The 24,938-nt window shown below is 34.2% G+C and overlaps 3 protein-coding genes across 4 annotated transcripts in view; 2 read left to right on the top strand and 1 right to left on the bottom strand.

Moving 5' to 3' along the window:
* LOC105226437 (ATP synthase subunit b, mitochondrial) overlaps positions 1-5,025 on the bottom strand; it is a 459,686-nt gene extending 454,661 nt beyond the window's left edge. Inside the window, exon 1 of the mRNA XM_049458571.1 lies at positions 5,015-5,025. The gene's annotated coding sequence lies outside the window, so the exon portion shown is untranslated. The remainder of the gene's footprint in view (positions 1-5,014) is intronic.
* LOC105226463 (phosphatidylinositol 4-kinase beta) overlaps positions 1-24,938 on the top strand; it is a 134,958-nt gene that overhangs the window by 14,090 nt on the left and 95,930 nt on the right. The gene's annotated exons all lie outside the window — the stretch shown is intronic.
* Positions 4,027-5,202, top strand: LOC105226460 (uncharacterized). Its single transcript, XM_011205334.4, has 2 exons — positions 4,027-4,697; positions 4,802-5,202. Exons 1-2 carry the CDS (start codon positions 4,368-4,370, stop codon positions 5,015-5,017), a joined length of 546 nt encoding a protein of 181 aa, XP_011203636.2. The 5' UTR covers positions 4,027-4,367; the 3' UTR covers positions 5,018-5,202.

The raw sequence follows: 24,938 nt of genomic DNA, 5'->3' as shown, positions 1-24,938 counted from the left end.
TCAAAAGTCGTGCCGGTGAGAACCTAACCGGCAATGACGACCTCTATCGTGCCATGATAATAGACTGCTTGAAATTGAATCTTGTGATTTCGGCGACATTCGGTTTCAAAAGACGGCACCACTTCACACACATCGCATCAATCAATGGTTTGATTCTGAAAACACTTCGGTGAACAGATAATATCATGTTTTGGGCTATGCTGACAATCCAGCTTCGATTCAGGCCTTTGAAAATGCTCAAACGAGTTTGCGAAAATTGGAATTAACGAATGGACCATTTGAGACGTAGCCAACATTTGAAAGGGATAATCTTAAAAAAATACCAAAGAATGTTCCTTCGAATGACATAAAACATTCCCTATTAAATTTGAAGTTTCTATGTTTTTTCTTTAAAGAATTAGGGAACCTCGAAATGGATACCCTTTTATATAAATAATTTTATTTTTATACATATTCATTTAATGTATGTTTGTTGCTTCAAATATCATATGAAAAGATGTGTGTAGGAAAGTCACAACAACAACAACAAAATGATAAACCAGAAACAAAATCAAAAGTTATGCGGATTGGCAAAAAGCAAAATATATATGTACATACATAAATACCGAATACTTTTGCAAACACACATAGCAATCGCATAAATATTCAATCCGCACACTCGTATATTATTTTGTTGTCGTCACCACTTTTGTTTGAATGTTTGCTATTTTGTATTTTATTTATTTTTAGCCATTTGCCTAACGCTTTTTCGCTACTGTTTTTTGTTGTTGTCTTGTGAACTAGTTAACGTTTCCAGCATGCGAAATGAACCACAATTAAAATGTTAACTTGCTTTTCAGTGCTTAAATATTATTTTCAACTGCACTTTTGTTTGTATTTCTCCTTTTTCCTGCCGTTTTTGTACGACAAGTTGTAATGCGATTTGGTTTGGCACTTTTGTTTTGGCATTTGTGCCAAACGTCAAACTCGTTTTCATTTTTTTACTAACTCTATAATATCATTTAATGTTTTTGAAAAGTTGACGCAACTGCCTGGCTATTTGCACACACATACGCGCTTTCATACATACATACTTATGTACATCTACGCAACTACCGTTTGAGGCAATAACTCGTGGTTAGCGGTGTTTATGCTGATTGCGAATTGTTGCTTGTGAATTTTTGATACGAAACCGCAAAGTGAATGGTTCGAAACATGTTTGCATGCATGTTTTATGGCTAAGAGCGAGTGGTTAGCTCTGTCTTTTGTTGTTTTATGGCTTCGTTTACTTTTTGCAACCAGTAAACTTACATATTTATCTGGAGCAGTTTTCAAACGGAAAAACGTAGGTTGGGATTACGAGAATGTCAAGCGTTTCGTTTCCATTTTGCTGTGTAAAACTTCAAATTTAGTGTGAACTTGTGATTTCGTAAGGGCTTTGGCAGAAAGAAAAAAAAAATCGTAAAATCAATTGGGAAATGCTACACCTCCTTATGGAATTTTGAACTATTGGTAGATAAACGAATTTTGGCAAGTTTAATAAATATAGAAAGTTATTTCAGATAAAAATTAGAGCAATTCGGAAGAAGAGAATTAATGTTCTGGTACCGACCAGTTGACCAATGGAGAAAGTTACGTTAAGGAGAGAGCATTTTCAGCACATTTATATCAAAACTAAAGTTTAGTGATAAAGTTGACCCATCTGGCAACGCTGTAACTTTTAACAGCGCTGACAAATCGGCTAATGTCATACCGCGTTAGAAGCGTCATTCGAAGACAATTTATACCATGGAACAGTACACTCCAAAAGAACGCGCTGAAATTGTTCAGCTTTATATTCAAAATAACTTTTCAATTGTGTTAACTCAACGTGCGTTTCGCAAAAAAAATAAAGTGAAAAGTGCTCCAGTTAAGAACACAATTAAGTCTTTATACGCAAAATTTGTGAACACCGGTAATCTCAGTAATGCCAGTCATGCATCCAGACAACGCACAAGACGTTCTGATGAAAATATCGAAGCTGTACGAGCCAGTATTGAGGAGACTCCATCGACATCGAGTTATCGCCGCTCTCAGGAATTAGACATCTCTCGCACCACTCTCCGACGCATAATTCATAAAGATTTGAAGATGTTTCCATATAAAATTCAAATGGCACAAAAACTAAACCCAGCTGATTATCCGCGACGCCTTAATTTTGGCAAATGGGCCATCGAAATGGCTGAAAACGATTGATATCGAAAAATGGTGATGTTGACTGGCCACCGAGATCACCAGATTTGACGCCACCAGACTTTTATTTGTGGGGTTATTTGAAATCCAAGGTATACGCTAATAAGCCAAAGACCTTAGCTCAACTGAAAGCCAACATTCGACGTAAAACAGCCGCCATATCATCCGAAACATTGGCCAAAGTCATGGAAAATGTCGAAAAAAGAGTGCATTTAGCTGTCAAAGCTAAAGGTGCCCATTTACACGATATAATTTTTAAATATTAGCTGAAACAAATCCCCTTGGACCAAAATAAATTATTTTTGAAATGAACAAAAAACATTGTTTTCTTTTGTTCTTTTTTTTTAGAAACAAATGGGTCAACTTTAAATGGCCTACCCTGTAATAATAATAATAATAATAATAATAATAATAATAACAATAATAATGAATAATAAATTTGGTAAGGATCATTAAATTCAATGTTCCCTATTATGTGCATGCTCTTTTGATTCAATGGAAAATTGGCTTTAAAAAATTTATTTCAAAAATACCAACGACCGATTTATTAGCTACCACATTATCATATAGATTCATACATACATATGTATATGAAAACCCTCCACTTAGGTGTTTCTTTGTCTTCGCTCATGATAATAAAACGTGCTGTTTATTTTTAAAATACTACCTCATCGTTGAAAACACCAGACATTTAAATGAGCAAATGACAATTTAATATAACTCGACGAATCCACAACAAAGCCAACGTTGCCAGATGCTTATGTTCTTAAGCATATATACATTTAACTGCAGGAATACTTATTTAAATATATATATACTCGTATAAATACATATGAACACTCTCTTAAATTTACGCTCCTCATAAATAAGAATTTATTTTAATGCACCATGACTTTGATGCGTGAAACCCCTTTTGGCACAGTGTTTGTTGCCTTTTCATTTGTACAATCACACTTTACTTTTCTATATGTATATGTCGGTACATATATACATATGTATGTATAGAGCAGAAGCAAAGTGCGAGTGGATTAAATAAAAATAAAATAGAATGTACCGAAAACGAGATTTGTCACGATCTATAAGTAATTGAGGGTGAAATAAGTCACTTGAAGCGAAGTGAAAAAGAAGAACAAATAAAGAGGTGTAGGCGATTTGGAAGAAAAGTAAAATGTAACCTTATTGAACTGAAATATATCACAAACATATTTTTTTTGTGTTATCAAATTTGACCCGGACTGACCCAAAGAAATATAATACATTTTCAAAAATTTTAACAGATCTCTTCATCTTAATTCATTTTCCATGCACTTGTTATAAGCCTGGAGTGGTGTGGACTTCAGTGTTTTTAACGAATTTCGGTTTTTTCGGGTTTTTGCATCACCTTTGGCTAGATTGTTGGATAGTTTCGGCGTTATTGTCCTGTCACCAGTAATTATGCCTGTAAATAATGTAGGGACTTCAGCTAGGTTGGTAAGCGTCCTTTTGCGACCTCTTCTCAACGTCGCTTTTGCAAAAGATTCAGAATTTTTGATACGTGTCAGGCAAGCACTCGTTTCATATCCAAAATATTTACCAAAATGGTTGGTCGATCCATAAGAGATGTTGAGGTCCTCTGCTATCTCACTGGAGCCAACATTAGACTTTCCGTCACTGTTTTTGTAACTTCTTCGATTTTATGGACAAACTTTTCGACTCGCAAATAAACAGCTGGTCAAATACACACTAATTGAACTATGCAGATCGCACTTCACAGGTACTTGAAAAAGGTTGCATCAAACTAAAAAGAAAGAAATTGACCAATTCGGTTTGAAATGTATATAGTCGGGAAAAACTAATACTATTCCAAAGTTAAGTTCACTTATTGTGTTCATCGAGCTAAAACTGGAATTCTCATAGTATACATATAATCAGTATTATCAAGATTTACGGTTTTGAAATTCCCAAGTCTAAAAATTCAACGCTCTTCAGGAATAACGACAGCCATAGAGAGTCATGAGAAATCCATAATATTTTTGTATTTTACACATTTTCATTCAATTTTTCGAAAACTCACAAAATCGTTCAGTGTATTATTTTATTTTTTTATTTATAATTCCTTGCAAAAGTCTTAGTATACTATAAACATTTAAATAAAAAAAAAACAACAATTGACAGCAATGATTCGCAATCGTAGAAAACCGCAAGGTCGAAAACGCGCGGGCAATCGCCGTAAATTGTGTAGCAAACGAAGTCGCGAACGTCGAAGAATCGAACGCGAACAGGAGAAATTGCGCAAAATGTCATTGAGATTTGGCAAAACGATCGCGCCGAACTTTGGACGTGCTTTTGAAAATAGCCAACGTCAACTCACGCGTCATCCGTATTTGAATTATTTGCGACACTTCAAAAGCAAGCATCCACGCTACGGGTTCACGCGTATCTTGCGTGAAGGCGCCAAATCGTGGAAACGTCTGGCACCCCAGGAAAAGGCGAGCTTCTCGCAAAAGGTATGATAAGGCAATGCAGCGCTGTAAATATGTTTTGTTATTAATCCAAAAATTTTTCCTTAAAATTTTCACTTGCATTTATTATGTTTATCTCTCTTGCCTAGGAGGTGCTTAGATCATTACGTGATGAAGAGAAGTTGCAGCGCGATTTGAGATTATTACCAGACAGTACTTTACAGTTCGACTATTGTCCACAGTCGCTTAGTGCCAGACGTAATATTGAACGAAAGTTACGCAATCGTCAAATGATACCGCGATCCGAGCAAGGAAGCGGAGATCGAAGACCTGTTAGACCAAATATGTGCTGGAGTTTTTTATGAGTTCTATGAAAGGAATCGTGTTGCAATCATTATTTTCTTTAAAACTTCTAAATTGCCTTTATTTTATATTGAGTATATTTTAAAATGTGTATACTTATTGTGCTGAATCGCTATTACTTATGTATTGGCATTATTTAATGATGGAGAGAGTTAGAAAATATTTAATAAATATCGTAAACATGTAATCTCTCTATTTTTAGTTAATGGGAAAAAGAACTCCTTTGAAACCAAACCCAAAGATCCTTAACACATTGACTGCCAACCCAATTTTTCTTAAATACAAAAACCTTATAGCTTTTGTTATAAAATATGCAGAAATCATCATATTCTCTCCATGATGTGGGACCGGAATTCGCACGATCAAGCATGTCCAAAGAGACCTGTTTACGGTACTCTTTTTGAAAAATTCAGCTTTATCGTGACGAGTCGGGCAAGAAGGTTTGCTTTGTCACTGGTTTGAACTGCCATATCATACCTTATGTGCTTGTGACCTCTTACAGCTCGCACTAGTACCACATTTCGCTAATGATACAATTTCAAAACTTCTGGCATTTACTTGAACATTCCGATACCTTGACTGTTATCAAATAAATAACATATAATAATAATAATAGAATCGCAATTTTTATTTTTCATTTATCGTCGATGTTTGCACGTATGTATCTGATGGCTCGCACACTCACATAAATTTGCATTCGATTGACAGTCGTCAATTGACGTTTTGTGCGTGTTGGCATTCAACGACATCAAATCGCTAAGAATGCCACAATCGGCAATCGACGACGTCGTCGTCGCATACATTGCTTCATGATATCTTTCATACTATCGGGTGTCGTAAACGGTGTTGTGTAGTGGTATTTATATGGTTTGTTATCGAATTCCATTCAAATGCAATGAACCCCCCGACACGACAAATTATTCGCTAAAAACGCAAAGTAGCCGAGCCAAAATCGAGCACCCAGACCAAAAGCCAAACAATGTCAGGTAAATTTGCTTTTAACTGACAATTAATAGACGTTAATTTACATTTGCTCATATTCGCCCATAATCGAATTGGACGCAGAGGCATTTACGCAGTAATGTATTTGCTCCGTATTTGAGCCGAGATATTTATATATAATTGTACATATATGTCTGAGTCTAGACGATGTTTTGAAGCGTTTACGGCACTGAGCTTGCGTTAGAAAATTCCCATATGCATTACAAAATAAAAAATATATAATATTTAGAAAAATATTTAGAAAAAAGACAACAGAAGTATTTAAAAAGTTTACAATTTGTTTCTCATATAAGAAATTAAATATTTTATTAGAATTTTTTATTGTTACAAACATATACTATTAACAAAGAAATTATGGAATTTTTGGAATAAATTTGATCCATCGTCATCTGACAACAAAAGTAATAAACATGAGCGGAAAAACTGATTAGAAATCATGCGATTAATGTCTTGAACAAATAACCATATAATACTTTTCGACAGTAATCTACTATACCTTCCATATACATATGTATTATACATAAAAGCTGTATTATTTCTAGAATTTTTTCTTTTGCATATTTGAATCATTGTTGATAGTGTTTATGGAATTCAACGAACAATAACGCTAAATTATTGAAATTCCAAAATGTAAAAAACGAAAATATTAGAAGCTCGCACAAATACAAGTTTATAGTAGACAAACATTCGACATTTTCGTTAATTTTTTTAATAAATATTTTGAGACCTCTGTTGCACTCGTAATACCATGGCTACAGGCTTATCAGCAGCACGCGCCACTCTGTGTGTTCTGAGGTTTAACCCCGCATGTACATATGTATTATTTGATTATAGAAACACAACAAACACTCGTCGGAGTTAGATATTTTAATTTTTTTGTTTGACAACAGAACGTACACTCATTTTTCGCCATTCGTTGGACTCCCCGTTAAGTAAAGTTTTGCTTCGTTCAGTATGTGCAAAGTCCAAGAGATTGTTTCCCGCTATTACTAGTTTATATAAGAGAAACAAACATTGGGTGTTCATTACAACGCAAATATATTTATAAGTATGCATATTATTCTGTCTCACGTTTTGCTTTTTTTTTGTGGTTATCGTTATATCAGCTTTAATTAGGAAGTTTAGTTTGCACTCTTATACATGTGCATTAGGGTGTGCGTTATTTCCCAAGTTGATTTTTTTTTGCAAACTCTGCCTCTTGAAAAATTGTGTATTGGAGTAGCACTTTTTCAAAGTGTAGATTTACTTGCTTAACGTTAAATACCAAAAAACGGCTATGTTGAGTACATAGAAAAGGAAATATTATTTAGGCACGGTTTGGATGGAAAATTAGGAACTTATTTTCTTTTGATGCTCCTTTTTAATGACAAAAACTCAAAATATAGAAGGCGTTTATAAAAAAAATCAACTTGTCACATAACGAACACCCTAATGTGCATATCTACATTCGTTAACACTTTATATAGTTATCTATAACAATTTTTGCAAACCCAACAACAACTTATGTAAAATCGAAACCACAGTAGCTCATGTAAGCACTTATAACTGGTTATACGAGCATGTATTGATATACTATCTGTGTACTACGGCGCTCGAATATTCTCCGATCAGAATTGATTAGGGATACAGATAAAAAAAAACAAGTGTCAATTGAAATACAAAAAAAATATTTAGCAAAGCTGAGTGCAAAACAAATTTTAATTAACATAGATATTTAAATAAGTAAACTTATAAAATATCGATTATGAATTCTCACAAAATTGGAACCAAAGAAGAGTAGGATTAAAAAAAAATAGTTTATTATTATTTAATTTATAAATTTATATATTTGTTATATACTTTAAAATTTTAAGAAAAAATATTATGTACTATTATATATGTATATTATATGTATTTATTACTATTATATACTGATATATGTATGTATATATGAATATTTTTTCTTAAAATTTTTAAGTATATAACAAAGTAGTATTCATATACAAATTATTTATAAAAAAACTAATTAATTAAAAACAACAAATTTAATTAATTTTTCATAATTGTTTTAAAAATTTCCCATTCCCTTAATTTTAAATTTTACTTCATAAAAATGTATACCAATTTCATAAAATTAATGAAACTAAACAATAAAAATAAGAAATGAAAAATAAAAGGAAAAAGCTTAATAATATTAAAAAACTAAAATTAAAAAGTTAATATAAATTATAAAATTTGATTATATTATTAAAGAATAATTTTTCTAAAATATATATTTTCAGCACTATATATTTTCATTAATACATATTTTACATAGTACATATGTATGTAGAACATATAAATATACATATATTTTTTTATTTATATTAACTCTTTAATTTTTTTTTTGGAATATTATTAAGTTTTTTCCTGTTATTTTGCATTTCTTATTTTTTTATTTTAAGAAATTGGTACACATTTAACTTTTAATATTATTTTAATTTTGTACATATGTACATATGTATGACTATCTCTACTCACTTTAAATTTACACTGTATTAATAATTGTGTTATAGCTCCTTCCAATAAGAGAAACAATTAAATTATGCACATTCTACTCCTCCTATAAATGTTCCGTTAATGCGCCGTTATAGCATGAAAAAATCGAAAACTTAACTTTTCGTTCAAGTCTAGACATCCGCACAACATTTTGCGTCGCACAGAATTTTTCCGATTTTCATCACATCACACAGTCGCAATGTCATTCATGCACTTCGCTCTCGAAAACTCTGCGCTGCGCTCTGCATCGTCGATGGCGCATTTCCTTTACATATGCGATACAGCAGCACAGCTGCCCGCCCTCGCTTCCTCCGTCGGCTGTGATAAGCTTTTAGTTATTTTTAATTCAATTTATAGAGTATAATAATAAATTGTAAAATGTAGCCGTGATAGAGTCGTCTGGCCGCGTCGCAGCTGACATTCGCAGCACCCACACCCCACAGCAGCGCTGCACAGCACTCGGGTGCCCATATGCATACATGTGCACAGCTTATTGCTCACGATTTTGATTAAATTATATACATTTTATATACATACATACATACATATATGTATATGATGTTTATATTTATAGTGCGCCCGCCTTGCTGCCATCTCGTCATGCAAATGTGATTTCCGGACCAAATCTGAAGCTGCATTTCGTATCCACTTATGTATTTAATGCTTTCGGGAGATTGACTTTCATGCACAGTAGATCTTTTGTTCACCAGGTTGTTGTTTGTGTTTTTGTTTATTTCTCATCTCCAGATTTTCTATAATAAAATTTATATGCGCTCGCTCATATTGTTAAGAATAAACATACAGATTGGCTTTTTATTTTTGTAATATGCATTTTTATTCATCGCATTCTCTTCCGTTCCCATGCAATTGCAGCTCACTCATGAATATTAAGGCATTAAAAGCGTTACACAGCTCTTTTTGTATCTCTGTGCTTTTGTGCTCTGATTTCCGCATAAATCCTCAAGTACGTAAAATATGCTGATAAAAATTCCTCATCCGAAATTTTTATGTGTGTGTATGACTTTCATATTTGATATTTGCATGGATGAATAAACGCGGAAAAAATGCTTTATGAAAAATTGTTTGTTGTTGTTCAATGCTTAAACTCAGGTATTCCTCCTACGGTCGTGCGCTTAGACTTCATTGCCATCATAGTTTCACAGTTTCTATGTCTATGTAATCGCTTTTTGTCACTCAATTTTTGGAGTCCTCTTGAAGGTAAGGAGCCTTTGTGGGGGAACTCTACAGCTTCCCTGGTTAATTGTTACAAATATGAATTACAGATGACTTACAAGTCGAGGTCTGGAGTTGATCATAACTCAAATTTAATTCAATAATTTCCGTAGCCAACCAGCTGGGCAGCGCACCTTCCCAATTAAGGGAATGGGCATACCCTTAAATCGTAATTTTTATGGCGTGGTGACAATCCCTGCAACGAAAGAGGTTTCTCATCCGAAGCTCTGTTGATTCTTTGTTTTCTACGTGGCGGGTCCCAACCCCAACCCATAACCCTGTAAAGAAATGATTCGCCTTCTCACTTTAGCTCGCCATTAAACGGAAGTTTTTCGAGTACACAGAGAATTCTTGGTCGAAAACCGGAAGTCGTGAGCTGCTTGAGCCATTAGTAAAGGAATCTATTCACTCACTCCAAAGTGAATAGCGCTCAAAGAACTTTTCTCACATGCGTGAACTGCTACACATGGCTCCATACCGTGTAAGCTGACGTCGAGGAACATCAAAAGCTCCGTTAGGATCGGGAAGTACCTCTCCGACCCGTTCGATATCAAGCGAGGTTTCAGACAAGGATACTGCCTATCGTGTGACTTCTTCAATCTATTACTGGATAAAATAATTTGAGCTGTGTGCGTGTAGAGTGTACAGCTGCTGGCGTATGCCGATGATATTGATATCGCTGACCTCAACAACTGCGCCGTTAGCTCTGCTTTCTCCAGACTGGATAAGGAAGCGAAGTGTATGGGTCTGGTTGTGAACGAGGACAAGACGAAATATATTCTGTCATAAAACAAACAGTCGTCGCACTCCCGACTTGGCTCTCACGTCAATGCTTCGAAGTCGTATACATATATATTTTTGTCTTGTTCCCTTTAGACGGGCTTAGTTTTTTAATGAGTTTCTTTCAACAGACCTTATACAGTTTACCGCTAACTCTAGTTACTCGTACCCGTACATTTGCAGTGACTGCATTTCTGTAAAGTAAAATGTCACATGTTCTAGCATATTTGTCGACTGTTTGAACACGACGTAAAATTGCTTGTCGTAAACGTATCACAGCCGGCAAAGACAGACCACCAATAAACAACAGAAATACAAATAATAAATAAATGAAGAAATTAAAACGTCCAAACCAAAAGTAAGTGAAACAACAAGGCGACAAACGAACTGTTGTCAGTGGTCTTACGGTTGTTCCGATGACTTGTTAGCTCGTTGCCAATTCAATGTACATACTAGGTATGTATGTGTGTGCTCTGCTCTGTTACGTGCTGTTCGTTGCATGCAATTGATATGTCAACATGTTGTTGCAATACATGAATATCAGTTGCTACGAATGTTGTCTCTGCCATTTTCGCTGTCGTTTTTCGTCGTGATTTATGCATGGCGCTGCAAGTGGTGGCTCGAACACAAGCGTATAACATAGCTTGCAGCAATTTCTAACAACACCAAGTCGTGGAGAAAATTAAAAGCGAAATAAGTAATAAATAATATTATTATTTTGCGAGTTTGTTGCATGCAACATAAATGTGTTGTACGAATTTTGTTTCTAGGTGTTCGGCGCAGTCAGCTGGATTGTCGGCTTTGCCAGTGTTGTGTGTACGGATGTATGTGAGTTTCTTATTCGGTCAGGTGCTTAGTGTTTGTTGCTTTGTTTTGTGATTTTGCTCCGAAAACTGCGCTCCTTTCACTAGTCGCCTTGTGATAAGTGATCGATAGCTTTCGTTTTAGCGCCTCTAACGCCGCAAATTTTTGTAATATTGTTTTTTGGTTCGATAATTTTTTCATTTTCCGATAACTCCGCAAAATATATTTTATAATTACCTGTACATAATCATAAATTATTAGGCTATTCTTTAATTATTTTAATTAACCGTTCATTAAAACGAATATTTTTTCTTTTTCTTCTCATCTTCACAGGTTGGTTGATTGCCTCTTTGCCGTAAACTTCAAATATTAATTGCGTTAAGACACGATCGCACACTTATTGCCATGAGTTGGTCGAAAAAAGAAAACATCTATATAATAACAGTTATAACAGTTCACTAACTGAATGATGGTTTGTTAATAATATTAAAATAGCTTTGCAGTCGTTTTCGTACAATTTTTTGTAGCTATTTTTAGTTTTGGTGTATGTACAAAAATACGTACATATGTATACATACACACATACAATGTACGATATTATAAGCGCATTATTTCTTTTTGCGCTACATAAGTATGCATGTAAGTAGCTGTAATTTACTTTTATTTAATGAGCTAAACATTGTTGCGCTTCAATGCGCTTTTTTTTAATTTTTTTTTATAGGCATCTACGAAATATTAAAAAAAAAAATTTTAATTATATAATATATATTTAGAAAAGCATTTTTATGTTTATTTTCTTATTTTATGTTTTCGCATTTTTATTTTTATTTTTTTTATTTTATGTTTTCGAATTTTTTATTTGTTTCTTTTGTTACAAAAATGAACTTGTGGAATTTCAACAATATTTTAAGTTTTTTATGTGTTTGCTTATGCTTTGGGCCTTTCTTTGGCTATTTTAACACTAAAGTGAAATTTCGTTAAGTGTTTTTCCTTAGTTAATTAAACGAATTTATACCTCACAGCCTATCCATAAGGCGATTTAATATTTTTTTTAATAATTGCTTTGAAAATTCATGATTTTCCTATAATATAATTATCGGTTTAATGGCTCTTTCGTTGAAATCACTTGAGTGTAACGAATTTTTATAAATAAAAATTATTTATGTTTGTCGAAGTAGTGTCTATTATGCGTAACTCTCTATATTTATCGATCATTATCGATTTAATTTAGGTGCTGTGCTATAATCGCACAAACCTATATAGAGACCTGTAGTCTGTTAACTTTTCAAAATTTTTTAAATTTACAGTACCCATGTGTGGCATATGTCAGATAACGGTTTACTTGATGTTTGGTTAAATATTCTGTTTCCACGAACAGCATTTCCTTAATTCAAACTGTTAAAAAAACGTAATATCGATCCAAAGCAATCATTAAAATTAAATATTTATAGTACAAGCATAAAATCTGAAAATATTTAATAGTGATTCCATAAAAATATATTCAATGTAAATACATATCAATTACAGTCTTATCCTACGTTGCTTGGAAGCTCCACCATCGCCTCATGATAAGGTTTGAGGCGAACTCCAAAAACTCCTGCGCTCCATGATACCAGTTTGCGTACCATACAAGACAGTTGAGCTCCCATAACAATCGGTGTTAGTGATTCAAGCTATAATTATACATTACCGGAATAAAGACTCACATCACTTTGGACTTCGCCCTCTGCAGCTTCAAATTACTTGTGGTCACACAGAAACTTTCATAATTTTCAAAATCATCAGACGCTTAATAGAAAAATACGCACATAAGTCACAAACTGCCTCGATTGTCTCGTGATAACTCTTAGTGTCGAAGCGCGTCTATGATAGATGCCCAAGCTACCCATTCGCTTGGAGCGCAACGAATGCCGACTGCAGCGTTGATTAACTACCTTCACACACACACATACTTACATTGCATATTTTGTATGCTTATTCGTCAGCAGCTTTGCTCACTCGTGTCAACCGAACCTACATAACCTACACGCATGTTCCGTTTGACCTTAAGGGCCAACCATTTCACTTAATCACAAGCAACTAATACATACAAAAAAGTAAATATATACCCACAAATGCACCTACTGATTAAGTATAATAATAAGCGAATGGAAAGTGAGTAAATTACACAATGTTGTCCATCAACAAAGGCGCGTACTCCCTCCCCTACTTGTTTTTGTTCGTCACACTGCTCGGCGCATTCATTCGTTGATTGTGTCGTCGTTGCGCTACAGAGCTTGGCTTTTGTCGGAAATTGTGTGTTTTGTTGCTGTATGAAATGTTTTTAAAGACGTATTTTTCATGGTGCAGCTGCTGCATTAAATAATCTCCGCGTGCATTTAAACGTCTGTCCATCAAATAGTCGCACCGAAACGGAAAATAATGTGTGCTGCACACATACATACATATCACATGTGTACATATGTATGTATCCAGTTTTAATGGACCGCCACTCTTTGCTGGTTTGTTGTACAATCGCCCAAAGTTGAATGTCATGTTGAAGTAACCCATTCAGTGTGCTGTGCGTCCGTCCCTCCCCCTTTCTGTCTGTCAGTCAGTCAGTCAGTCGAAGAGCCATCCATTTGACGCATGGCGATTGGCTGCAGTTTATGGCAACATTTATCACACATGCCACACACGCCACGCACATAAATATTATAGATGTTTTTCAGTGGAAGCGCATGTCTTGAGCTTTGCCCTGCTTGCAACATTCACGCCGCTAGACAGACAGTTCAATAGACGCGCAATTAAGCAGGGAAATTTAACAAACAAGTTGCTTTGTAAATTTGCTCACTTGTTCGTTGTTTTTTGTAATTAAAATATTTTCCTTATTTGCCCAGTTTAATGTAGGAATGTGCTCCCGCCCTTCGGTTTGCGTCATAAAGTATGCTCTTACTTATAGGCTATTTATGGGCGATTTTCACTCCCACTCGAGCGCAAAGTGCTTTTTAAAATTTGTGGGGCTGCAGTTTCCCTTCTCTCGATCGTGCATTGATCGTTGTTGCTTCTTCAGTTTGAAGCTGTATCTAAGTATGGTCTTGAGTCTTGCGTTGTGTGTGGAATTTAGTGGCCCCCACTATAAAGTTGGAATATACTCGCGTATATATCTCTACTGTAAATTATTTCATACGAAAATAAACTCCATTAATGTAATGTTGCCCTGAATTCCATGAAATACCCAATATGTGGTTGCTTGTAGATATTCTTATGAAATCTTTATTTTTTTCGCGGTTTTCATGCAATTAGTCTTATTGGGTCGTGCGTTAAGTAATTTCGTTTGATGCCAATCGCTGATCTTATTGAATTTTTTCACAGCCAACTTCATGCTTTACCGTTATATATTTGAACAGCTGGTATAGTAAGGCTTGTTTGAAAAAAATTTGCTTACATCCTTTCGATTAGTTTTTGTTTAGTGCCCTGTCGACGGTGGAAGATCAAAAACAGCATTTTTGTTTTACTATCAAAAAGTTAGAAATGCAGTTCAAGCAATTATATGATGTGTACCAGGTTTTTTTTTCAATTTTTGGCTATGAAAATTCCAAATTTTATGTAAGGCTGTAAAAAGCCGAATATCTGCAAAAGTATTAATGATAGCAATTTTGCGCTTCTGACCTTTTTTGTGGCAAATAAAATTTTCTTCAAGTTTGTCATTTAAATTTTTTCTGTAGCTCTTGACATTTACGAGATAAATACAAAAAACGCGAATTTCAATGAAATATCAGGTTTAGAGGCTCGTACTACCTCGCCGGTGTGAGTAGCGACTTTGTCACAATGGTGACTTTTATAAAGTGTTCCAATTGTGAGGAATACGTGTCTAAAGTCAAAGCGATGCCTTAAAATGCCTCTGAGTATTTTCAATGGAAAATCTTTACATGCCTTGGTCGAGTACTTAATATTAATATTAAGGGCTCAAATTTTCAGAGAATTTGTTTTAGGGTATTTCCAAGGAATTAGGGGATTGAAAACAAAAATAGTAAAAAAAAAAATACTCTAATGTATACGGAGGAGATGTGTTGACCAAACGGCAATGCCCAATTCTTTTGCAAGATTTCGTTCCGGCAATCTTGATCTAGAGGATGCACTACGTTCTGGAAGACTTCTTAAAACCAATTTAGATGAAATAAAGCCATTAAGGCTCAGCTAACTCTCAGTAGAAAATTATGCTCAAATTGCTTTGTGCTTTAATTGCATTAAAAAAAAAATAAAATTACTTGGTAATCGACCCAAAATATATTCTCAAGACTTTTGCAAAATGTGTTTTTTGTAAAATATAATTTGTAAATTCTCTTGACTTCAATTACTTTAACATTGAGTCATATTCAGCGTCTACAAATGTATAAGTAAGCATGTAAAGTGGCGTTAAGAGAATTCCTTACAGCTTTAATAGGCGGAAAAGCATTTCAATGGCATTTCTCGGTTAATTACAACTGGAATGCAGAACCAAGTGTGAACAAATGAATAAATAAAATGCATTCTTCAATTGAGTCATAAACGACGCTCTATCAACAATAAAAAAATAATTTTAATAATAAAATATAATATACATATGTACATACTTATATAGATTTTGTGAGAACTGCATATTTCCTAATTAAAAGAAACATTTCTTCGTCTAAAACCCGTAATTAATTAGAAAATCTCAACTTGCGTCGCGAAATCGTCGGTATCTGCAGAAGTGTGGGTGGGGTGCGATCTATGCTGCCAATTATAACCATTTACTGCCACTTTACTACCAATTTGTGCGTGGTCTATAAACTGCCATTTATATACATACATATATATGCGTGGATGTTGCTTCCGACTTAACCTCTGCCCACTAGCAAGCTTATAGCTGCGTCTTCACTGAAAAAAACAACCAATCACTAGTCAGCTTGAGCTAAAAATAACCGAAACAACTCATATGATCCACAAGATGCACAAACAGACACATACTTGTACATACATATGTTCATACATACCTCCAGTTTCTGACGTCATTTGCCAAGTGTGTACTTATTTCGAAATAGTCGGAGCCCGCAGAATTGAGCATATTTAGCGTTCGGCTAATTAGTTAAATTGCCTGGAATGGCATGCTGGGGCTACACAAGTGCTTGTTGTTCTTGTCAATACAAAAGCAAAATGCATGCATATGTATGTATGTAAGTAGTTACAATGGAAAAAAGAGAAAATAAGTGATTTGCATAGGCGCTTACATTCACCTACATGTACATACTTACACTCAGTCATCCGTGCAAGTTCATAAATATTTTTGCAAAATTATGCATTTTTGCGCACTCAACTGTATGCCTGTGTCGGTGTGTATGTCGTTGGCATGACATATGTGTGTAAAAAATTCCAATTATGTATGCCTAGCAATATTTACATGATAATGCCGAATACAATGGCTGCTATAGTTTGGTTTGTGCAACAAAGGCTGCTGCTTGTGCTATATATGAGCGCTCCATATCGCCTGCGATCCAGCCCAGCTGTAAATTGAATTGGTCAGCGTGTGTCATGTTTGATATTTTTTTGTTATAAAAAGTGGACATTTTTATGAATTGAAATTTCACGAGATTTTTGGGGTTTTTTAATACAATTTTTCACTTTTAAAATGAATCTGAAACACAAAAGTTCTAAAATTCTGATATTTAGTTTTAAATATATTTATACTTTGAGCATGAAGTTTGTAACACCCAGGAGGAAACATCGGCTACCCTATAAAAATTTATGTAAATGACTATCTGACGAGTTGAGTCTATTTATATACCTTCAGTTTTTGAGATATCATTCTGAAATTTTCCACACGTCCTTATCTATCCAAAATACTGCTGATCTGTCGGAATCGCCTCTATCGAACCGCTATAGCTGTTTTGTCAAAATTCAGTGCTTGCCTGAATAACTTTTTCATTAGACAATATATGTATGTATCTTCACGAAATTTAGCAAGGATTATTGTTCAAGGCAACGCTACAGTCTCCGAGCAAATTATCCAAATCCAACCACTGTATCATACAACTGTTATAAACTGACCGATCAAAATCAAGTTCTCCTGTGTTAGCTTCTTTATTTGTGTGGGCTATTCTAGCTTTTGAAGTAATATTTTTTTTTATTCTTCTTTTTTCAATACTTACATCCATACATGCCTGTTGTTTGCCTTCATACTTTTACTGCTGGGTGGATGGCCACTTTCCCATCAGGCGAATGATTGGGTTTGTTTTGTTTGAACATGTGTGCTGTTGCAGTGAAAATTACGAAAATATTTTGAATTGCATGAATTAAAATGCGTTTTAGTGTCAGAAAGCGGCATATTTAATGCGAGGAAAGTGCAAAAAATCTGCATAAATGAAGATAACAGTGTTAAATATTGCAATATTGTTTGTTGGGAGTGTTCAAAATTTTAATAAACGTACGTTGCATGTTGCCGATCATACGAAGAAGTTAATTTTATGTACACAAACGCATAATTTGATATACATACATATACCACCATTGACAATTGCTAAATTTCTAACGTTTATTTATCCCTTTTTTTTTTTGAGATAGAGTTGATATTTCAGATAAATACTATATGCCTACAATGACTACAAAAAATTAAATTTTAAAACTTATTGAATATACAAATGCATGCAACTAATTAACAACGCTGGTAGGAAAAATCCAAATTGGTTGGTATTTTGTTTTCCAAAAAAATAAATCATAACTATATATCTTATAGATAAACTGTGCACATTTAGTTATTGTAAATTAGCTAATTTATTTTTGTTATAAAAGAGCTTTTATAAAATAAAGGAATTTTTTGACTTCAATGTCAAAAATAGGTCGTGCAACTAATTAACAACCAAACTGTCAATCACGGCTTGACATTTACGAGGCGTTGACTCCACAAAACTTTTGCAGATGTCCTTTGGAATATGATTCCATTCTTGTTTAACATTTTTCTATGATTCCTGGAGATTTCCAAATTTATGGGAACGAACTCTTTTCTTCAAATGTGTCCAAAGATTTTCGATAGAATTTAACTCCGGGCTACATAAAGGCCAGTCCGAAGGATCATCATATTTTCCTGAAACCATAGCTTTGTACTACGCGCAGTATATTCGGGTCGTTGTCTTGTTGGTAAATCCACGTTACGGGCATATTGTCATCAGGATATGGTAACATTCCGTTGTCCATGATTGACACATATTTGAACTGGTCCATGCACCCATCAATTTTATAAATAGGCCCAATACCTCGCCAGGACATGACAACTCAAGTCATTATACAACCGTCATCATGTTTTAAAATTAGCTTAGTGCCAAATCCTTGCATCGAGGCCTGCTTACATAAGTTTTTCCATCTTAAGAAATCCTTTTTATCTTCCTTTCATCGGAAAATAATACTTTTTTCCGCTATTTTGCTGTCCAATGGCGGTATTTCTTTGCAAACTCTAAAGGGGCTCCTTTCGATTACGTTCATAGAGTAAGGGCTTCCTTGAAAGTCTTCCAAAGAGTCCTGCCTCACGTAATCGTCTTTTTACGGGTATCTACAGATCTACAGATCCTGCATCTGGATTTTCTCCAAAAACCACAATTCGAATTTGATTTGCGGTCTTGTGTCTGCATTTAAAGCCATCCGTTTGGAGAAATTTAGGGCCATTGCAATGTCTTCGTAAGATTTACTATCCTATGCATCTGTACGGTAACAGCCCTAACATCCATTTTTTGTTCATTAAATTATTTAATTCCTTAAGAGTGTCTTATTTCAATAAAAATTGCATAAAAGACCTCAACTATTTCAGAATAGCAGAATTTTTTCAAAAAATGCTAACAGCTAAATCTAACCATACTTTCATAGAAGAGAATTTAACATAAAATTTTATTTTTACCCCTAAAATTTTTCCCGAAATCATCATTTAATTTATAGGGACAAGCCGCTGTTAATTAGTTGCACGGGTCTGTATGTCGCACTTTCTTAAAATATTTCGATTCTATGTTCATTATACTCTCGCAACAAAGTTGCTAAAGAGAGTATTATAGTTTTGTTCACATAACGGTTGTTTGTAAGTCCTAAAACTAAAAGAGTCAGATATAGGGTTATATATACCAAAGTGATCAGGGTGACGAGTAGAATTGAAATCCGGATGTCTGTCTGTCCGTCCGTCCGTCTGTCCGTCCGTCCGTCCGTCCGTCCGTGCAAGCTGTAACTTGATTTTAAAAATTGAGATATCATGATAAACTTGGTACACGTATTCTTGGCTCCATAAGAAGGGTTAAGTTCGAAGATGGGCAAAATCGACCCACTGCCACGCCCACAAAATGGCGGAAACCGAAAACCTATAAAAGTGTCCATAACTAAGCCATAAATAAAGATATTAAGTGAAATTTGGCACAACCATCGCATTAGGGAGGAGCATATTTGGACGTAAATTTTTTGGAAAAGTTGGGCGTGGCCCCGCCCCCTGCTAAGGTTTTTGTACATATCTCGGACACTACTATAGCTATGTCAACCAACTCTATAGAGTCGTTTCCTTCAGACATTTCCACATACATTTCAAAAATTGAAGAATCGGATAATAACCACGCCCACCTCCCACACAAAGGTTATGTTAAAAATCACTAAAAGTGCGTTAACCGACTAACAGAAAACGTCAGAAACACTAAATTTTACGGAAGAAATGGCAAGAGGAAGCTGCACCCAGGCTTTTAATAAAAATTGAAAATGAGCGTGCGTCCGCCCACTTATGGACAAAAACCATATCTCAGGAACTACTCGACCGATTTCAATGAAATTCGGTATATAATATTTTCTTAGCACCCTGATGACCTGTACGAAAATATGGGTGAAATCGGTTCACAACCACGCCTTCTTCCAATGTACGCTATTTTAATTCCATCTGATGCCTTCTCTGTATAATACAATATATACATTAGGAACCAAATAAAAAAAATATGTAAATGACGGATAATGAAATCTCGATTATCACTTTATCATGCGAGAGTATAAAATGTTCTGTGACACCCGAACTTAGCCCTTCCTTACTTGTTTTATTATATAATGTATCAACATGGAGTTACTTTCATGACGAAATGTAGTAAGATTAGCCTTAATAGCAACATTATAAAATTCTAACCTCAACTGACTGTGACAAACTGTAATTGACTCAAATTTCAGTAATAATATATAACAAAGTCAAATTTTATGCCCATTTAATACAAATATATGTATGTATCTCAGATTAGTGACATTTTAATTTCACCCACCGATTCTTTCATTCCTTCAAATCCACCCAAAAATCCAAAACATCTAAATCGTCACAAATATGTTAGTCTCCACATTTTTTCGTTTTGAGATAGAACGGTTTTAATAACGGTTAATTAAATATTAATATATTGACAAATACTTATTATTATTATTCAACAAAAACTAAAAAAATAATACTATTCATAAAGTATATAAATATTTCGACCAAAGCAACTCTGCTAATTTGAAGAAAACTTTAATAAGACTTGAGCGTTCTTTTGTACACAAAAAGCTAAGAAGCGTAACAAATATTGTTTGCTTTTATTTTTACAATTTTCGTATTTTTCGTTTTCATTCATCAAAAGTGAATTCCTTGAAATTTGTTTCAAGGTGTTATTATTTGCAACTTTTTTAAAGAAATCCAAATGGAATGCTTCCTCTTTAATACCTGTACATACATAGTACGTATGTGTGTATTAAATACTGTTATTAAACTTTTTGCTTTTTGCTCGCAGTTTTGAATTGTATGGCTGTCAGCGCAAAAAATGGTGTTGATTGCAAGGCATTTTCTACGCTATTATGTTGTCAAGCTATACTTATGCACACACACGCACACACATATACATACATATTTGCAAGCATATGAATTTATGTTCAACAATCATGACACAATGTTTTTTTCTTTAACAAAAAATGGATAAATAATAAACAAACAATGCTTGCTGGGCACGGAGGGAGAAGTGACACTGTTGGAGGGCGGGCAGAAACGCCGCTGGCGGAAACATTACATTACAGCTTAATTAAATAAAATAAGTGGACGTACATATGTATATTTGTAAGGTTGACTGTGCCGCAGCCACAAAGCATGTCGAATACGGTGACAATTTGTTGTTATTGTTGCTTTTAGCATACATACATATGTGTTTTTTAATTTTCCGTTCTATTCTTTTCGTTGTTGCAACAAATACTTCCGTTCTGCTTTCCAAATTTGTGCGCTGAAACGTTGGGAAATAAGTTTAATAAGCTTGACAAAGCGAAATTGTAGATATTGTTCGGAATTTTGATTTGAAACCCACAATTAATAAATAATAAAGCTTGATTGCTGAGGAATTCCAATCGAAATGCTAGACTAATGTCGCAAAACTACATGCGAGTGTAATAAGAGCCTTGGAGCACCAAGCATGTGCCGCTCATAATATTAATTTATGTTCTTGCCATATACAGTTTTGTTGTTGTTTTTTATTTGCATTATTCTGCAGATTTGTTTGTTGAACCTAACTGAATATACTGTTATATAATTTGTTAACTTAATCTTATCGCAAGTGCTGCGATAGCAAGGCCTGTAAGTGTTTTGAGTACAAATTCATTTCACACACACACACACCAATATTTGTATATGATACCAGCCGCTGAGAGTATGATACTATATACAAATTACTAGTTCAATTAGTAGACCAAGTACTCGTAGATAAGAAAATGTACAAATATTCCAGCTCCAATCGACAGCCAGTAGACACCCAGTGAGCGTTGATAATTTTGTAATACAAGTGCTTGGTAAATATGTGCTCTTTAAAATTTACATACAACGCTGAACAAAGTGGGGAAAACCTCCAATAACCGTTTTCTCAGTATCTCTATGCAAACTAGTATAACATCTCTTCATTGCTTTTAGTGTACTGTTATCTTATCACTGCTTGTTCAGATATACACTTTTCTTATCGTGGTCTCTATGACGTCTGTAAATTTTATTGACTTAGAGTTCCCGGTTCCCGCTTGATGAATTTACCCGTTTGGAGCGCTTATTGTCCAAACCAGTAATTATTTTTTACTCCCCTAATAGCCTAATGCACTTTTATTATCCCATTCCTAGGCTAAGATAAATATTCAAACACGAACTCGTGAGTTGCAGTTATCAACATTCATTGTGCATTAGCGTGTGTGTGTATGTGAGCATATGTCTAAATTATTTGTTTTCAGGTTTGTTTAACAATTCGTTTTTTTCAAGTTCATATGCTATAAAGTCGCAGGTGAGATTACTAGCGTTTAACGATTTCTTGTTTTTAGGCAGTCAGACCGCATGAGCATAGGTAGATACTACGAGAGAATCACAATCTTATTATAATCATTTATTTTGAAGTCCTGCATTGAAGCTCATAATTCTTTTAAGTATCATCTGAGTAAATATGACCCGGATTGCCAAAAAACAACAATATATAGCGCCTTGAGAATAGATTCCTGAGGCAGTACAAGTTTGCCAATGTTTCTTAATCCAAGTTCCATAGACTTGTTATAAACCTCGGTTGGGATAGCATTCAACGAATTTTGTTTTTTCGGTTTCGGCTAATTTTTGGAACGCCATTCGCTAGATTCTTGGAAAGTTTTGATGTCATAGTTATTCATAAACCCACGTCTCGTGACCAGAAATAATGCGTTCTTTGAATATAGGGTTCTCAGTTATGGTGTCAATCATCTCTTTTGTTAAATCTGCTCGACGTGGATTTTACAAAAAATTCAGGGCTTTCCGTACTAATCTTGTATTGACACGCTTCATACCCAAAACATTAACAATGATATTTTGAGTCTATCAATAAGAGATGTCGAGATCCGCTGCCATCTCTCTAATGCTAACAGGATGATTTTCAAGCACTATTTCTTTAACATCTTCAATGTTAACGTTAGTAACAGAACTTCAAGTAAACTAGTTGTTAATTTTTTTTCATGGAAAAATCACCACACAAACTTGCAGCCATCTAGGAGAGCATGTTTTATCGATTCGCAGTTTACATGGAACGGTCCGGGTCAAATTTGATCAAATGGTATTTTTCAAAAATCCGTTTTTCATGCGGTCTGCAGTCTTATTGATTAGGTCCTCATCAAAAACTTTCCATACTTTCACCCCAAACAGCATCATTCTACGCTACTTACAAGTTTTATCTCTCCCTTATAGTGCTGTACCCCACACCCTTGTCTACCGCTGTAAGTACATACTTAAGTACACTTGTTTACCAATGATGCTGACAATTATTTATACATAACTATCTACTTACATATTTATCTGCAGCAATAATAATAATAATAATAATAAGCGGAAAACTTTGCGGCAAGTGTTTCGTTTCTCGCTCTCTCGCCACTCTCTTCGTTCCTAAGTCAAGTACACTAGCACTTGAGCAGCAATGCCGCAGTGCTGCGGAATAAAGAAAATGTGTGAAAAATAATAATTGAATTAATTACAGACAGCGAATTGCAAAATTTCTTAATGAGCAAAAAGAATAGAAGAACAAGAACACTTGAATAAATAGTAGCAAACAAGTAAAATATTAGAAAAAGTAAAAAAAATCCGCCTGAAGTCAATGTATTTATAGAATCGCACGTAGTTTGTGGCGCAGAGGCAAAAGAAAAAAATGGTGATGATTTAGTGACAAAGAATATATTAATTGTGTATAAAGCTAGGAGACAAAATTATAAAACTATTACAATCTGCATAGAAAATTCCAATTATTGCACGGCATTCGTGAGTAGAAGCGTCGCTGGCAATAATTATCTCCATATGTATGTATGTACATATGTAGGTATATATGCACTCGCTCACATAATTTGCTCCATAAGATCTTAAGTGCCAGCGCAAATTTGATGCCTGACAGTGTGGCTCCAAAGTAGCGTGCAATTTGAAGTAATTGCGGAAATTACTTGTTATGCTCAAATTGATAATGAGATGTGATGAGAGTTATGCGACGTGTGCGTGTGTGTTAGAGGCTATGTGCGGCCAAGTGCTAATGTTGGCACAAGAAATTAGCTAACAAGTTCATTTAACTGAAGTTAGCTGTATCGCATTAATCGCGGCAGAGTTCTCAAGGCAGAATGTTGGGAATGTGGTCGTACGAGGAATTATTAATCAAATATCAATACTCCCAAACTTTTTAGTTCAAAATAAAAAAAACAATGTTCGAAGTTTGCGGTTTGTAAAACAAGCTAGATTGTGTTTCTTACGTTAAACTTATTTTGGAATTTAAAGTTAAGTTTCAAGTTAAATAATTTCACATAAGTTTAATGGGATATTTTGGTCTAGACGCCGAAATTTTAATTAAAAAATTAGATTTAACTATCCATTTATATATCTATGATTTTTATTGACATTTGAAAAAAAAAAAAAAAAAATATTAAAAAAAAAAATTAATAAAAAAAAATAAAAAAAATTAAAAAAAAAAATAAAATAAAAAAAAATAAAATAAAAAAATTTAAAAATATGTCAAAAATTCGATTACAAAATTTTTTTTTTTTTAAATTTCGCGAAATTTTCATTTATTTGTAAAAATGTCTGCCAAAAAACCAATTTTCTGTAAGGAGCCG

This window comes from Bactrocera dorsalis, chromosome 5 (genome assembly GCF_023373825.1).
Source record: "Bactrocera dorsalis isolate Fly_Bdor chromosome 5, ASM2337382v1, whole genome shotgun sequence".
NCBI lineage: Eukaryota > Metazoa > Arthropoda > Insecta > Diptera > Tephritidae > Bactrocera > Bactrocera dorsalis.
This window is presented reverse-complemented; position numbering and strand designations above follow the sequence as displayed.